The sequence below is a fragment of the Lygodium microphyllum genome, chromosome 24 (assembly GCF_053477565.2).
Source record: "Lygodium microphyllum isolate KBCC chromosome 24, Lygodium_microphyllum_v1.1.10, whole genome shotgun sequence".
In the NCBI taxonomy this organism is placed as follows: Eukaryota; Viridiplantae; Streptophyta; class Polypodiopsida; order Schizaeales; family Lygodiaceae; genus Lygodium; species Lygodium microphyllum.
The window spans coordinates 124,280,890-124,299,647 of NC_141158.1; the positions used below are offsets into that span (position 1 = coordinate 124,280,890).

An 18,758-nucleotide genomic window follows, 5' to 3' on the forward strand; every position below is an offset into this window, starting at 1 on the left:
TTTTGCCACAATTTGAATAGCTTAGGCTACATTTGCTCCCATTCTATCTCCTCGCCACATTGATTACAAGCATCAATGAGTCCCGAAGATGGATAAGAAGAATATAAAGTTGGGCATTGGTCCTACACCAAATCTAGTTGTCAAAACTAATCTAAAAACTCCCTAGCTTGTTGATGATGAATCTCCACATTCCTATGATATTTTTTGGGAGCGAAAAGCTTGGTAGCATGGAAAAATAAGAAATCACTAAAATGTGATTCCAAGTCTCTCTAGAAAAGATCTTCCTAGAATAATTGATTCATTTAGGCTTCCACCAACATCATTTGTGAGAAGAGATGTGTATGACAAAATGTGATGGTGTTGTCTTCCTTTTTTGTTGGTAAAAACCATTGCTTCTTGTTTGATGCAAAGGAGCCATGATGAAAGAAGGTTAGAGCCACTACCAAACTTTTTTCTCTCATCACAATGCATATACATCTCTTCCTATAGTTGTTATGTTGACACTATCGTACTGAAACTTGACACTCACATATTTTAATATATATTCCAATAAGTGAATTATGAATTGTAGCTCAAACACTGTGGCTGTCTTGCAAAGAGTTGGATATTTTCTCTTCCAAAGAGCAAGTAATCTGAGCATGATTGTTACCAACCTAAAAATGAAAATACTTAGTTATAAAAACAAAAAAGACATTCAAAAGAAAATACATTATATCTTAATAAGTTACATAAAATTACCTTCTCATGAGCTTTCTTCTCGATATCCACCTTATGCCATGTATTTTAAGGACTTCATTTCGTTGTGCCAAAAAGGTACCCATAAACTTGCCTAATTCTTCTTGACAGAGAGATGAATATTATTCACTAACTTTATTAACACATTTGTCTACATATTTAAAATCTCCAAAGTAGCTCACATGCGTCTTTTGATTGCCAAAGCTTCTCTATGTGCCACACAGTGTATACCAAGGAGATGAGGCACCTCAACTTTCAATCTTACAAAGAGACATGCTCGTACTCATACCATCACTAAAGCACCATCAGATGCAAAGCCCACCATTTTGTTGAGTGGGAGTTGCATAGTTATTAATACTTCCATTATTCCCTTCAGAAGTCTTTCTACTTTTCCATCCTCTATTCCAATCAATTTGACAAATTTAGTTACACATTCACCCTTGTCCACATTGATTAGTTAGAAATATATAGAATTAAATGCTTTTCATATCTTTGGTTTGGACTTTCATCTAGTAAGATAGAGAACACCAGACTTGCATTTATCTCATGTTTTAGTTCATCCCAATACAACAAATATATAGCTTCAAGAAATTGGTTTCCACTTTTTTAGTTAATATACGACGAATATTCATTAGATAGTGGCATTTGAGGCGTTTTCATATGCATATGAAATTTGCATTATTCTTCACAACTTTCTAAGGACATATCTTTCTTAACCACATGATATAAGACTTAGATGAAAGTTATGATACGATTTTTCTCTTCATCTATCATTAAGTCTACATGTTTTTCTATTATATTTGCTTGACTTTCCAAACATGTCTTTTTTTAGAATTTCTTGTTTATGTTCTTATGAAACCTCGTGTATTTGCAATGCTTCTCTTTGAATTGTTGAGCTATCCTCATTAGCAAATATATTTTTTCATTTGACAAGTAGTACATATCTTACATTTAGCTCTCTCTCTCTCTCTCTCTCACACACACACACACATTATAGATAAGCCCATTTGAATTGTAACTTCCATATCAACAGAAACTTACACTTACATATTTTTTTCTCAATAACATTTACAATACTATTAAAGCAACTAGAGCTAGCTTGATGTTGAGGATTTTCATTTTATATGTCAAACATTGCATGGAGCTTTGATTGCCTTTTATCTTTTTTGGGATGAGCCATTTCAAATCCCTAGTAAATATTTTTAAAAATAATGTTCACATGAAACCAAGTTAAAGTTTCTTAGAAAATATGTATAAACTATAAAATACATAACCATCATTCCAATTCTAGCAATAACATTAAACAACCAAGATTTTCCAGTTGATTAATAATGAAGAAACTTATTTTTAAAAAACTATAAATTATTCAAAATGATAAACTCAATAAAGAATTTATAAAAGGAATGAAAAACTTCAATTAATTATCGACATGCTGCATGACCACTGCACAACCACGCTACTATCATTGCTTGATGCAATCGTGCGACCTGAATGAAGGCCACAATCTTGACTCTCCACTCATTGCTTAGCAATGAGCACAAGTGACACCAAGCTTTGGTTGGTAGAGCCACCTCAACACTTGCAAACCTTGACACATGCATGGTCAACACCCAACGCCTGGCAGCATGCATGCTTGCTAGTCACAAAGTCGTAGTGATTTGTGAACCCTCTCCTAAAGCCATGTGGCACAACCCACGATGCCACTGCCATATCAAGTGGAGCCAAGGTCCAATGCTCCATAGCAATGCCCCATAGTGCCACACGAGTTGTGGCAATCCCACAACCACATCCATGGCACAACCACACCTATGGTGCCATAGTCACGCCAATGGCTCGTAGCCAATTGGTAGTTTGGTTGCCTTTGGAGAGGAAGGCACTGGTCTAATTGCCATTGAGCAATACATCGAAGGGTCATGGTTGCAATGACCAGTTGGCAATCACCATTGACCAGTGTTGCAAGGCACCTACCATTTATGGAGTCTAGAGGCAAACCAGGAGTGACACTCACAAACTCACATCCAACTCCAAGCTTAGGCTCCAGCAACTTGTGAGTGGCTGCACTTAGAAGTTCAAACTTTGGGCTCATGAATTAGAGCATATTCAAGGAATCAAGATAGTAAGTAGCCCTCTAAACCTTGAACTTCAAAGTTGGCTAGTCAATAATGGATTGAAAATGAGTGGATGATAGAGATAGCATCAAGAAGGCTCAAGCACCAATGAGAACTTGTAATAGTGAGGCTATACATAGTGGTTCATAACAAAACTGGTTACAAAAAAAATATCTATAATATCTTGATTCCTTATTCTTTAAAAATTAATAAATAGAAGTCCCTAGAATTTACCAGTCATTATGTCATACTTGACACTTGTTACTTAATACGTATTACGATGATGATGGGGCTGTGGGCAATGATCCACTTATTGGGTACTTGGTACTTATTGCTAGGTATTTTTATGGAAGGGTAAATTTTCAATAACTCTTATTTTGTAAATCTAAGTAAAATAAGTTACCCATATATTGAACAAAAAAAGTTTATTGCCCTTCCGACACATGGACATATGAAACATTATTGTTGGTTTTAAAGATCGATTTTTCTAAAGCCCTTTTTAAGAAGGCATCTTGTTCCGTTTTAGTCTTCTTGTTTGAAGGGGGGGAGGGGAGTGGGATTAAAAAGCTATGGAGTAGCATTCTTCTTAGTCTTCTTCCTTATGGTGGAGTTGCAACTTCCAAGCACCCATGTGGCAAGCCTCTTGCCTGAGGGCGCCATACTATAGCCTGCTCAAAAGGGTAGGACTTCGTGTACACATGGATGGGCATGATTTGCAACACATTAGGTCGAGTGACATGCACCAACGACTCAAGTTCCATCTTGTTAGAGCTCGACCACTTCTCCTCCCTCAACACCCTCTACCTCTACTGCAATTACCTGTCTCGACTTCACATGGCTAGGAAAGTCCCTCTTCCTACTCCTCTTCTCTATCATCCCCCCCTCCTCAATCAGTCTTTAGTTGCATGCATGCAATCCAGTAAAAAGGAAAGTGTGGGGACGCGCACAGAGAGAGAGAGAGAGAGAGAGAGAGAGAGAGAGAGAGAGAGAGAGAGAGAGAGAGAGAGAGAGAGAGAGAGAGAGAGAGAGAGAGAGAGAGAGAGAGAGAGAGAGAGAGAGAGAGAGAGAGAGAGAGAGAGAGAGAGAGAGAGAGAGAGAAGCGAGGGTAACATGTGGTACCCCCCATAGCACCCCCTAAAGTTTTTGTAAGGGATGCAAGAGGTTGACACATGGCACCGCTTACAAAATGTTTCATCAATAAAAGAAAATGGTATTAACATTTCGTTGCCATTAGCACTACACAAAAAGGTATTGGGAGAGAGAGAGAGAGAGAGAGAGAGAGAGAGAGAGAGTCGATGAGCGTAGGCGGGTAGAGCTGCATCACGAGGAGCAAGCGCCAACGGGTCTCTCTCTCTACGCCTATGCCTTGTTGACTCGACGTTCTTTATTCAATGCCTAGACCAGGCGGAGCTTCTTGTCGAGGATGCGGGTGCTTGAGAGGAAGGCTGGTGGTCAGGAGCATGTCAAAGTGTGGGGGTAGGGCGAGCATGGCTGCCGTGATCTCTTTTGTGCAAGTGTAGCCTAGAGAGAGAGAGAGAGAGAGAGAGAGAGAGAGAGAGAGAGAGAGAGAGAGAGAGAGAGAGAGAGAGAGAGAGAGAGAGAGAGAGAGAGAGAGAGAGAGAGAGAGAGAGAGAGAGAGAGAGAGAGAGAGAGAGAGAGAGAGAGAGAGAGAGAGAGAGAGAGAGAGAGAGAGAGAGAGAGAGAGAGAGAGAGGATGAAAAAAAGCATATGTTTTTCTACGAAAAGAACTCCTTTTAAAAAACAAAAGAGAACATATTTCATTGTTGTTTGAATTTTTGAATCGAAAATTGAGTGAAAAGATTTGCGAGCTCACCCTTTTTTTCTTTTGAACCAACCATCCACCCATCTTGTTTCTTTCTTTTCTTTTTCTTTCCATTCTTATTTTTTAATATTTTTTCTTTCTTTTCTTATTTCTTACTTCTTAATTATTTTTTTGGTCTCCTCTCCACTGGATGTGCCACATAGGTTTGGGAACATATTAATATCCGTCCTCCAGAAACACCGAACCAAACCTTTGGTTAATATATAGAAAAGATGACCATGGCCAATGGCGAGGTCAGCTCCATTGCGGGCCCCATAGCCGCCACATTTTGTTTTCGCGCTAGTAATGAGTATATTATGTCGGCGAGATGTATTTCTCCAAAACCATTGCTGAAAGGTGGGCGTGCCGCGTGATCGACAGACTGCAAGTGAAAAACCATGCTACAACAGCTCGAAAGAAGGCGGAGACCCAGCAGCATCAGTGTAATCTCATCATCTCAGTAGCGATGGCGAAATCCAGAGTTCTGTACGCGCTCCTTTCACTAGTCATGCTGGGCATGACCATAGGTAGAGCTTTATTCCCACTCCCCCCAAGAAAAAAAAAAGAAAAAAAGAAAAAGGAAAAAACTGCCATTTAGCGTTTAGAGAACAAAGATCCGAAACAACGGAAGCTTTGTTGTTATTGCAAGTCAATGCTCTTCTGTAACAATGGAGAGCTATCGTTTCTCTCTGCAGGGGCTGTGGTTCAAGTGCTCCTCTTCAGAAGACTGGAAGCTTCAAGTGGTACTATGACGCATTTCTGAAGTTTCGTAAATGTAGTCAAAATTTTCCTGCGAATGCCATTGCATTTATATGATCGCGCTAGCATTCTTGCAGCAAGGTATTGACACAAAAGTCAGGTTAGAATCTCTTAGAGATGATGGTCCATTATCAACCAATTCGAGGAATAGCTGCACCAGACAAAAGCATGTAAAACTTTAGGTGCAAGGGCTGTAGGGTGACTGGCATTAAGGCTCTGCTCCTTATGGAAGCCTACGCAAGCTCTCAATTTCTCAAATTACCAAGGGCTATTATCCTTCAAAACCATGTCCTTTGAGAGATTCTAACCTAATTTTGTGTCAATACCTGACACAGGAAAATGCATTCAGTTCGTAAGGATGCTGTTTCTCAATTATGTCAATGTCTGTTTTGTGCTTCACCCACTTTGCTGATTCCTCAACAATGGTTGCCAATAAATCCTACTTGTAGACGACGTTTTGACTTTTCTTTGTTTGGATTCTGCATTTAATAATGAATGTCGTGGTTTAAAGAGAATCCAATGTGATATCAAATGACTATGGATAGTGGCATTCGACTAAATTGTACATTTGGTTTGAGGAATATTGGTTGAAGAGACATGCTCATGTAGCATCCATGGGGGTAAGAAGATAAGAGAACGCTGGTTGAAAGAGGAGGAACACTCTTTGGTGCTAGTATGCATCCTTTAAGAGGAGAAGAGAATGGTGAGGAGGAACACTTGTGAAGTGCTAATGCACTGTTCTTCTTGTTTTTGAGCATTTATTATCTATTATTTTGAGCAGTTTTAATCATCTCTTAGTAGCATCATTCTATACTACTAAATCAGAAAGTTTGTGTGCAGTGAGATAGGTGCTAATGTCTAACGTGATGGTGTTTTGAATTGTATTGTCAGTAAGGGCTCTGGTTGACCAAAGAAGAAAACCAAACAAGGTTAGTGATAGTGTTCTAAACAAGCTTTAGCATCTTGTTTGATTTTGCAGATATATTTTCATGGGAAAATGATCCAGAAGCTCGGATTTTGCGGGTGGGACTTGTAAGTAGAACTCTTCCTGTATTAAAAAGGAAAGTTCAGCAAAGGAGCTTCATGTCAATTCATTTGTTATGCTAGTTCATTGCACCTTTGCTCAAGACATTAGAATTGTTAATCTTAGTAAAGGAGCTTGCAGTTTGCACATGATAAATCACATGTTCAACCATAATGATAATGCTTCCGATCTACGGATAATAGTCAATGCGATGTCTCTAGATGATCTAAACCCATTGATTAGGATCTTGGTGATACCTTTAAATCCTCTAATTCAGTCAAAGGATTGATAGTGCATGTGTTTGAGAGTTCATCAGCTTAACTTAGAGTTCAATTACACGGTCCTGCTATTTGGCATGATTATTATCATTGTCATGTGTTATTGCACACTTTCCTAACATCATAACCAGTTCCAAACATTCATCTTCAACTATAAGTTGCCATGTCCATCTGTTGAATGCTTTTGTCATTTGTACAATCTCTATTCTAAGGATAGTGAGATAATATTTCTCATAGGGAGTTCTAACTTTCCACTTTGTCACGTTTTGAAACTTGGAAGTTTGGTAGGCTCAAGAGAAGTTGGTAGATAGTGTGTGCTCACATCACAATATCATGCATTTATGAGTATACCCACAATAAGCTTGAGCCAAGAGCAAAGCACCAACCAAGAACAATTAGCAATGAGGGAATCAATGTGTTGGTTGCTAAATGTTATAGTATATGAGCATACAAGACCTAAGAGAGTTGGCATGTGTGAGAGGTGGGAGGGCTTGCTATTGGTGCTTTCCTATAAGAATCTAAAAAGCATTTTATAGAGTAGTAGACATATTTTTAAACCCTGATACTCATTAAATGCTCTGAGTATGGAGAGTTAACAATTGCCTCAACTAAGTGTTGAATCATGGATAACTCAATGCTAGACATATTGGATATGCCTTGGAAATAGCACAAAGAAGACTCCCCTCAAGGATGAAACTTGTGATGGAGAAACAAGTTCCTACACGTAGTACCCTAGCAATATCCAAGATAATTCAAGAAGAGTTGCTCAAGATCTAAAGGTCTTCAACTGGATGGAATGTTTGGAAGATCACATGATGTTGGAGATGCATGTATAGGAGAATAATAAGTGTTCCACCTTGTTAGTGTCACGAGGATGTGAAGGTTTGATGCTTTGCTTAGTACGTGATTAAGTTGTTAATCAAATATACAAATGTGAGATGCACATGTGATGTGCAAGTTAGTTATTTCACAGTGTTGGGTAGAGGACCCCAAGATATGAGTTGGTGCCAAAGATAAAAGTTGTGATAAGCTGTATTTGTTAGGTACTAGGTGGTATCTGGTGTTAGTTTGGACCTAGGACCATTATTTGACCAATGAGTGTCAATGGTGATGTTAGGAACCAACATTCCAATTCAAGGGTCAAATAATGGACAAGACCACTTGGGGGTCAAAATGCCAATTTAGCTGTGGATGGGCACACTCAAATTTTTTGGGTAGGGATATAGGTTTGAAATAATTTTCAAAATTAATTAGTTCTAAAAATAATTTAAATGATATAAAATTTTTGAAAATGTATTTGCAAGGCTACTACTTAGCAAAACTTCCCTATGCAAGTGGGGAGAAAGCTATTGGAGGCTGGATAGAGTTGATTCTAGGAATTCAAAGCTTGTTGCAGGCTTGGAGAGAGAAAGAACAGGCTGTAGTGGTAGTTGGAAAGCCATTGCAGCCACCAAAGGAGTTGGCAGCAGCAGATTACAATCCCAAAAGGCCGTGGAGCAATAGGTGATAGCTTGGAAGGGCTGCCAAGCAGTAGGCGACAGTCACTGTGGAGCTCTTAGGTAACAGGCAACAACATATAGGCAAATCTGATCAGGGCAGCAACTGATTTAGGAGTTTCCAATGATGAACTCTGAATTTTCTCTCTCTACGGCATTCTCTCTCATTCTCTAGCCTTTCCTTAGAGTATCTCAACAAATCTTAGCTATTTATAGTAGAAATTAGGGTTTATCACAACCCTCGGGTCTTGCACTCAAAGATCGAAGGCCTAGTACTTGGAATAGGGTGGGAAATTGTGTAATTTCAGTGTTTCCAAGAGGTTAATTGTCACGAGGACGTGAAAATTTGATGCTTTGCTTATATTTAATTGACATTTGATTAAAGGATTAATCAAATGTGCAATTAAAATATGCACATGTGTTGCACATGTGAGGTGCAAGCTACTTTTTTTATAGTTGAAGGCCCAAGGACCCTGTGAAAAAGATGGGTGTCAAAGGCAAAAGTTGTAACAAGTTACACTTGTTAGATTCTAGGTGAATTTTGGTGTCAGTTTGCCCCTAGGACCATTAATTGGCCATTAAGTGTCAGTGGTGACACTAGGGACTAGGCATTAATTAATGGATTAATGCTTGCCCAAGGGCCAATTAATGCATGGGACCACTTTGGGTTGCAAATGGCCTAGCCAATTAATTTTTGGATGGGCAAGGTCAATTTTTTGGGCATGGATTAAGGGCTGAATTAATTTTCAGAATTAATTAATTCTGAAAATTAATTAAATGACTGGAAATTGTTGAAAATGGATTAAGAAAGTTGCCACTCGGCAAAACTTTCCCATGCAAGTGGGGGAAAGGCTAAATAGGGCTGAAGGGAGAGGGAAATCTCGTTTTTTCATTTTGGAGCTGTTGGAAAGAGGCGTTGGACTGTTGCTGCTAGCTTTTTGGGGCCATTTCCCAGCCATTGGAGACCATTTTGGTGATAGAGATTGCATATTCTTGACCTTGGGAAGCTGACAATTGTTACTGATGCACTTTCTCCTGAAGATCACAATCTCTGATGCTCCTATTGTTGTTGGTGCATCCGTTTGGGGTTGGTACAACAAGGCAACAGCTGATTTTTGATCAGTTCTTCGCGACAAATCTCTGAATTTTCTCTCTCTGCAGCATTCTCTCATCTCCTTCAGCCTATGCTCAGCCATTCTTAGCAATTCTTAGCCATTCGGAGGAGATTTCAGCCATTTTTGGTGGGCTGATTTGTAATTTCTGCAGCAAACCCTAATTTACAGTAGAGATTAGGGTTTAGCAGCCAGCTTGGGATCCGTGCCAGAGATTGAAGGCTCAAAGGATTGAAATCAGCAGCTGATAATTGAAGATTATTAAGGGATGTTAGGGGCCAGCCCATCCTGAATTGATTTGGGGCAGCATTTGGCCAGCCAAGGGTCAAATTGGAGAAGAAGTCCTGGGTGAATCAAGGGGCAAATGACCCAAAAGGCTTGCTGGTCATTTATGACAGCAAGAGCAATTGGTTAGCAGGAGGAGATTGAAGAATCTCGAGTTTTACTCCTTCCAATTGAATGAAAGCTAAAGAAATACCGCAAGGGGCGCCAATTTTGGAGCCAACAGGATGTCTACTGTCCAAGAATGTTATGGTAAAGTGTGTGTTTCATTTTATGCTGGACAGAGGAGAGAGAAACTACAAATGCAGCAGGTTGGTGATGACGTGGCAGGCTGGCAGCAGCCTGATCAGAAAAACGTAGATGATCAAAATGCAGCCTTGGGAGATGTTGCCAACAGTAGATGAAGTATTATGATACATGGATACGTGAAACAATACTGACGAATAGCCGAATCACTCAGAAAACGTTTAACGATCCTGAAAACAGTGGCACGAGACTTCGTTTCTCCTCCCAACCTCGCCTAGATAGTTGCTGGCACCTCCCTTCTCGTTTCCTCTGCCAGCCATCCACTTCAGGTGAGTCCTACTATTCTCGGACTCTCTAACTCTCTAGGCTCCCCCAAACCCTGTTCGGGTGCCAAAGGCCCTTGGACGGTCATCCCTCGCGCCCGTTTCCCATAATTTACCTTATTAATGTAACATTTCCTTCCCCTTAAGAATCGGTTTCGTCCTCGAAAACAATACTTGGAAGGTCCAACTGTAAATTGGGAAACCTTTTCCTTAGGGTACTTACTCGCTCCCATGTTGAGCTTTCTTCTGAACAATCTTTCCACTTAACTAAACATTCTTGATAAATAGTATTCCTTGTTCATTCGTTATGAACATTTAATATTCTTTCTGGTTCATGTGGATTAGATTGGTCATCTAATAGCTCCTCAAGTTTATAATTTAAGATTAGATTATCCAAATCACCCAGCTTCTTCCTTAGCTTACTTACATGAAAAACTGGATGTATTTTACTACCAGTAGGTAGTTGGAGCTTGTAAGCCTGTTCTCCCACCTTTTTAAGTATTGTGAAAGGACCACAATACCTGGGATAAAGCTTTGGACATCGTCCCGTTTTCATGGTTTTAGTTTGTTCAGGCACCTTAAGATAGACCAATTCTCCTTCTTCAAAGGAGATGTCTCTTCAGTGAGGATCTGCATAAGCTCTAGCTCGATTTTGAGCTTTCTTAATATTTTCTTGAGCAAATTTTAACATACTATTCATATCCTCCAAAAAATCCTTGGCTGCTTGAACCTTTTCCTTATGCAGTTCCACTCCATGAGGAGCTCTGGGTTGAAACCCATACATTAACATAAATGGACTATATCCAGTGGAAGAGTGCTCGGCACTATTATATGCAAACTCTGCTATCGATAGATACTCTTTCCAATTAGTTTGCCTTTTACTTACATATGCCCTGAGTATATCTTCAAGGATTTGGTTAACCCTTTTAGTTTGCCCATCATTTTGCGGGTAGTCCGCCGTACTCATGCTAAGTTAAGTATCCAACTTCCTAAATACCGCACGCCAAAAATGGCTATCAAATTTTCTATCCCGATTAGAAACTATATTTGCCGGAAGGCCATACAATCGGTATATGTTCTCTATGAACAATCTAGCCAATTCTGGTGTTTTAACATCAGTTGAAGTTGGAATAAACCTAGCCATTTTGGTTAACCTATCCACAATCATCCACACAGAGTTGTGCCTCCTCTGTGTTCTGGGTAATGCAACAATAAAGTCCATGGAGATACTCTCCCATTTTCTCGAAGGAATCTCTAATGGATAGAGAAGTCCTTCCATTTTCAGTCTTTCAGGTTTATTAACTTGGCATTTACTACATTTGACCACATAGTCAAGGACGTCCTTATTCATTCCAGGCCAATAGAACTGCCTTTTAATAAGACTATAAGTCTTATTAACTCCTGGATGTCCCGCGCTAGGGGTATCATGACACTCAAAGAGTATCTGGCGCCTTATTTCTTTATCTTTCGGGACACATACCCTACCCTTGTATAGTAAATAACCATTATCAATGGTAAAATTCTTCCACTTGAATCCCATTTGAGCAACCCGTGATGCTCCATTTCCTTGTTGAACATCCTCAGATATTCCTTCCTCAGTGGAGGCCCTTCCATTTGGATCCCCATTTTCTATTGCTTTCCATATGTTGGAATATGCCGGATCAACCTGGCATTTCCCTTTTAAGGATTCAAGCAAATTGGAAGTGAACTGAGTAAAACTCAATTCATTTATGATGGGCATTCTGCTAAGTGTATCAGCCACTATATTATACTTTCCTTTTCTATACCTTATCTCATAGTCGAACTCTTGGAGGAGTTCGGCCCATCTGGCTTTATGCCCTTGTAGATCCGGTTAGTCATTAAGCCACTTAATGCTTTCGTGATCCGACAGAATCAAATGTTTGGCACCGTATAGGTAGTGCCTCCATTTCTTCATTGCATGTACTATTGTATATAACTCCCTTTCATAAACAGAATAATTCTGTTTTGCACGGTCTAATTTCTTGCTTTCAAAAGCAACTGGTCGACCTTCTTGTAATAAGACCGCGCCTATCGCCTTATCACTGGCATCAGCTTCAACCACACAAATGGTTTATTGGGATCCACAATTAATAGTACTGGAGCTGTAGTGAAAGATGACTCCGGCAAAGACAGAAAACGATGAAGCCCGAAGAGAAAATTTGTTATAGTCCCAATCGGTGAGCACGAGTGATTCTTCTCCTCCCAACCACGCCTAGATAAGTGCTGGCACCTCTCTCTCCGTTTCCTCTGCCAGCCGTCCACTTTTGGTGAGTCCTACTATTCTTGGACTCTCTTACTCTCTAGGCTCCCCTTAACCCCGTTCGGGCGCCCAAGAGCTCGGATGGTCATTCTCGTGCATGTTCCCCTAGATTTACCTTAATGTCACATTAAATGTCACTTTAATGTCACATTCAATATTTGTGACCTTAACGTTACATTAAATGTCACTTTTAATGTCACATTAATGTCACATTTCCTTCCCCTTAAGAATCGGTTTCGTCCTCGAAAACGATACTTGGAAGGTCTAACTGTAAATCGGGAAACCTTTTCTTTAAAGTACTTACTCGCTCCCATGTTGAGCTTTCTTCTGAACAATCTTTCCACTTAACCAAACATTCTTGATAAATAGTATTCCTTGTTCGTCTATTACGAACATTTAATATTATTTCTGGTTCATGTGGATTAGATTGGTCATTGAATAGCTGCTCAATATCATCATTTAAGATTAGATTATCCAAATCACCCAGCTTCTTCCTTAATTTACTTACATGAAAAACTGGATGTATTTTACTACCAGCAGGTAGTTGGAGCTTGTAAGGCCATTCTCCCACCTTTTTAAGTATTATGAAAGGACCACAATACCTTGGTGAAAGCTTTGGACATTGTCCCTTTTTCATAGTTTTAGTTTGTTCAGGCACCTTAAGATAGACCAATTCTCCTTCTTCAAAGGAGATGTCTCTTCGGTGAGGATCTGCATATGCTCTAGCTCGATTTTGAGCTTTTTTAATATTTTCTTGAGCAAACTTTAACATACTATTCATATCCTTCAAAAAATCTTTAGCTGCCTGAACCTTTTCCTTATGCAGTCCTACTGCAAAAGGAGCTGTGGGCTGAAACCCATACATTAACATAAATGGACTATATCCAGTGGAAGAGTGCTTGGCACTGTTATATGCAAACTCTGCTATCGGTAAATACTCTTCCCAATTAGTTTGCCTTTTACTTACATATGCCCTAAGCATATCTTCAAGAATTTGGTTAACCCTTTCAGTTTGCCCATCTGTTTGCGGATGATCCGCCGTACTCATGCTAAGTTTAGTATCCAATTTTCTAAATACCGCACGCCAAAAATGGCTATCAAATTTTCTATCCCGATCAGAAACTATATTTGTCGGAAGGCCATACAATCGGTATATGTTCTCTACGAACAATCTAGCCAATTCTGGTGTTTTAACATCAGTTGAAGTTGGAATGAACCTAGCCATTTTGGTTAACCTATCCACAATCACCCACACAGAGTCGTGCCCCCTCTGTGTTCTAGGTAAAGCAACAATAAAGTCCATGGAGATACTCTCCCATTTTCCCGAAGGAATCTCTAGTGGATGGAGAAGTCCTCCCATTTTTAATCTTTCAGCTTTATTAACCTGGCATTTATTACATTTGACCACATAGTCAAGGACGTCCTTATTCATTCCAGGCCAATAGAACTGCCTTTTAATAAGACTATAAGTCTTATTAACTCCTGGATGTCCCGCACTAGGGGTATCATGACACTCAAAGAGTATCTGGCGCCTTATTTCTGTATCTTTCGGGACACATACCCTACCCTTGTATAGTAAATAACCATTATCAATGGTAAAATTCTTCCACTTGAATCCAGTTTGAGCAACCCTTGATGCTCCATTTCCTTGTTGAACATCCTCAGATATTCCTTCCTCAGTAGAAGACCTTTCATTTGGATCCCCATTTTTTATTGCTTCCCATATGTTGGAATATGCCGGATCAACCTGGCATTTCCCTTTTAAAGATTCAAGCAAGTTGGAAGTGAACTGAGTAAAACTCAATTCATTAATGATGGGCATTCTGCTGAGTGCGTCAGCTACTATATTATACTTTCCTTTTCTATATCTTATCTCATAGTCGAACTCTTGGAGAAGTTCGGCCCATCTGGCTTTACGCCCGTGTAAATCCGGTTGATCATTAAGCCACTTAATGCTTTCATGATCCGATAAAATCAAAAGTTTGGCACCTACAAATAGTGCCTCCATTTCTTCATTGCATGTACTATTGCATACAACTCCCTCTCATAAACAGAATAATTCAAAAGCAACTGGTTGACCTTCTTGTAATAAGACCGCGCCTATTGCCTTATCACTGGCATCAGCTTCAATCACAAATGGTTTATTTGGATCCACTATTAATAATACTGGAGCTGTAGCAATAGCTACCTTAAGTTTTTGAAAACTTTCATTTTGGTCTGTTCCCCAATTAAAACTTTTCCCTTTCCCTTTAAGTTGGTCTGTCATTGGAACAGCTATTTTGGCATAATCTCGAATGAATCTATGATAAAATCCAGATAAACCTAGGAAGATCTGCAGCTCTTCCAGGTTCATTGGAGGTGGCCATTCAATAATTGCCCTTACTTTTTCTGGATCCATGTTGATTCCCTCTTTCGATATAATATGCCCCAAATATTTGACCTCTTGTGCAAAGAATTCACATTTAGTTTTCTTTGCATAAGGGGAATGTGTTTTTAACAGTTGGAATACTAATTGTAAGTGTTCCAAATGTTCTTCTCTTGATTTACTAAAGATCAAGATATCATCCAAGAAGACTACTACAAAATGTCCTAGATAGGGCCGTAAAACACTATTCATCAGCTTCATAAAGGTAGCTGGTGCATTGGTGAGGCCAAAAGGCATCACCAAAAAATCATAATGCCCGTATCTAGTACGAAATGCTGTCTTGGAAACATCTTGTGCTTTAATTATTACTTGGTGATAACTTGATCTTAAATCTATCTTTGTGAAGAATTTTGCCCCTTGTAATTGATCAAAAAGATCTTCCATTCTGGGCATAGGAAATTTATTCTTCACCGTTATTTTATTAAGTGCTCTATAACCATCTTTTTTCTTTACCAATAAAATTGGTGAAGCCCAAGGTGAATTACTGGGTTGAATAAACCCTTTATCCAGGTAATCCTTAATTTGTCTTTCAACTTCTTGATGCTGTGTTTCACTTAACCTATACTGTGGTTTAGAAATAGGGTGTGTATCCTTATTTATATCAATTGGGTGATTTATATCACCCCTATCTGGTGGAAGGCCACTTGGTAAATCAGAAGGAAACACATCTTTAAAATCATCTAACAAACTACTTAAATTCATTATTAACATTCAACTCACAAACATAAGAAAATTGTTGCTTTATATTACAGAAAGTAAAAGTGTTCTGTACAGGAAGAGACCATAACATATATATCTCACAAACTTCCTTCTTTATCAGCTTCTGAACTTCAGTAGAACACATCAAAGGATTATCAGATACTTCATGTTCACCTTGAATGACAAAAGTCTTACCATCCCTTTCAAATTCCAGTGTATTATGATGGTAACTACGTTTTAAGGATGGTTCCAATCCCCATAGCCACTCCCTCCCTAGAGCAATATCAGCTCTTTCCATGTTCATTATTTGGAAATCAAGTTTATCTTTATATCCTTGAATTTCAATTTCCAAATTGGATACCATTGTATCCCATATTTTATTGTCTTGGCCTTGCATCATACGAACAACATATTGATGCCCACTCTTTTGTTGGGGAAGTTTCAATTTTTTGACAAGTGCATAATTTATAAAATTATGTGTGGCAGAGTCATCAATCATGACTCTAACCCTCTTTCCAGCTATCAATCCATGTACTCTAAGTAAATCATGTGGCCCAAAAGTAGGCTGCCACATAGAAGTTGACATACAACACTTATGTTGTACATCCATGTGCAAGACCTCTAAAGATTTGTACTTTTCATGCCCCTTTAATTCTAAGGTCTGCACTACATGGATTTGTTTTTCTTTTCCCTTGCCCTTGTCCTTATCCTTTCCTTTGTCTTCCCCCTTTTTCTTTTGAGGGCAATTCCAAGCAGCATGGTTAGGGGATAGGCAATTGAAACACAACTTTTCTTTTTTGGCCTTATCAAAGTCATCAGGACTTAACTTTGGCCTCATATATGGTTTCTTTTCAAAAGGTTGTTTTTTACCCTTAAAAAATGGTATTTTCCTTTTAAATTTGCCCACAAATTCTGAGGTTTCCAATTCCTTAGACTTGGGCTCCGTATCAGTGAGACTAGTGAGTGTACCTGGACGCATACTATCTTCATGAATTAATGCAAATTTAATTGCGTCTTCCAGCGTCTTAGGTAAACTCTGTTTTACTTCCTTTTTACAGGCTTTATCTAGTCCCCTAATGAATCCTCTTGTTTTTTGAAATTCATCTATTCCTTCCAATTTGAGGATTATCTCACGATATTCCTCCAGATATGTCAGCAGGGGTCTTCCCTTTTGTCTGACATAATCCCAATCTTCCCAATTTCTTTCCATTTCATTTTTAGGAAGAAATTCTTTCAAAAAGACGGATTCAAATTGAGCCCAGGTTTTAGGTATTTTATTCGCCTCCTTTAAAGTTCGCCACCACTTATATGCTTTGGGCCCCAAAGTTAAACTAGCCTCCAGTGCTTGGAGATGTGGTGGGGTGTTTTTTAGTTTATGTAAATCTTCCCATTTTTGGAGGAAATTAAAGATTGTGTCTTTATTCCTATCTTTTTCCTCCCCGTAAAATTGAGGTGGTTTCATATCCTTTAGAACTGGATTATCCCTCAATTTATGGTAAGGTTGAGGTTCCTTAGGATCTCACATAGTCACATCTAAATCTTTCGATGAAGATGGGACATCCGAGGTTTCTATCTTATTTTTATCTCTTTCCAACAATAAAGTTAATTGAGATTTTATTTCAGTGAGTGTTTGAGTTAAAAATTCCATTTGAACCCCCTGAGCTTGCACACGAGCAGTAAGATCATCAAATTGCTCTCGTGTAGCAAAAAATTCTTCCCATTGTTCTTCTTGTATTTCTGGTTCATGGGGATCTACCATAGGTTGGTCCCCAGAACTAGAGCTTTCCATTACCCTTTCTTTCCCTTTTTCTGCCATTAATACACTGGAATTGGAAAGCAAAGATAAGAAATTTGCATACAAAGTAAAGTACTTCCTTGATTTTAATGGCAGGCGGTGGTTGCTGGTTTGGAAAGAAACCCGAAGAGTAAGGAACAAATTTTATCTTCCCAGACTAGAGCAGTGAAGCAGTTATGCTGGAAATTCAATTTCGTGACTTCAGTCGTGTATGACCATTTTCGTCCGTTTCATGACATTTTTCTGTCCCTCTCACAGCAGTCGTGACAACAATCGTGTCACGTTTCACGTTTTGCCTCCGTCTCACAGCAGTGGTACAACAATCGTGTCACGTTTCCTCACGACCACACGCCTGGTTGTTTCGCCTGAACCTTTCTTCTGCCCGTAACGTGTCACATTTACGTGACGTGGCACGTCTCACTTTTTTTTTTTTTTCCACGGCCCGTCACGCTTTCACGGCGTCTCTTTTCGGCCAGTACTCATTTATGACGGGTGACACGCGACCTTGCGAAGGACTGACGACTTGGCAGATGACTGACGACCTGGCGGATGACGGATCTGGCCGTTGAACCCTAGGCTCTGATACCAATGAAAGATGACTCCGGCAAAGACAGAAAACGATGAAGCCCGAAGAGAAAATTTGTTATAGTCCCAATCGGTGAGCACGAGTGATTCTTCTCCTCCCAACCATGCCTAGATAAGTGCTGGCACCTCTCTCTCCGTTTCCTCTGCCAGCCGTCCACTTTTGGTGAGTCCTACTATTCTTGGACTCTCTTACTCTCTAGGCTCCCCTTAACCCCGTTCGGGCGCCCAAGAGCTCGGATGGTCATTCTCGTGCATGTTCCCCTAGATTTACCTTAATGTCACATTAAATGTCACTTTAATGTCACATTCAATATTTGTGACCTTAACGTTACATTAAATGTTACTTTTAATGTCACATTAATGTCACATGTAGTAATAGCTACCTTAAGTTTTTGAAAACTTTCATCTTGGTTTGTTCCTTAATTAAAACTCTTCCCTTTCCCTTTAAGTTGGTCTGTCATTGGAACAGCTATTCTGGTATAATCTCGAATGAATCTACGATAAAATCCAGATAATCCTAGGAAGATCTGTAGCTTTTCTAGGTTCCTTGGAGATGGCCATTCAATAATTGCCTTTACTTTTTCTGGATCCATCTTGATTCCCTCTTTCGAGATAATATGCCCCAAATGTTTGACCTCTTGTGCGAAGAATTCACATTTAGTTTTCTTCGCATAAAAGGGAATGTGTTCTTAACAATTGGAATACCAATCGTAAGTGTTTCAAATGTTCTTCTTTTGATCTACTAAAGATCAAGATATCATCCAAGAAGACTACTACAAAATGTCCTA

General features: G+C 39.3%; 1 protein-coding gene across 2 annotated transcripts in view; it reads left to right on the top strand.

Moving 5' to 3' along the window:
• The first annotated feature begins 4,989 nt into the window (after nt 1-4,989).
• LOC148015613 (prolyl 4-hydroxylase 1) overlaps nt 4,990-18,758 on the top strand; it is a 100,880-nt gene continuing 87,111 nt past the window's right edge. Inside the window, exons 1-3 of one of the 2 annotated variants that reach the window (XM_087665548.1) lie at nt 4,990-5,192; nt 5,361-5,408; nt 6,404-6,456. In XM_087665548.1, the coding sequence (XP_087521674.1) occupies nt 4,994-5,192; nt 5,361-5,408; nt 6,404-6,456 (300 nt within the window). In that variant the 5' untranslated portion in view covers nt 4,990-4,993. The remainder of the gene's footprint in view (nt 5,193-5,360; nt 5,409-6,403; nt 6,457-18,758) is intronic. The other variant, XM_087665547.1, reaches the window with a different exon arrangement.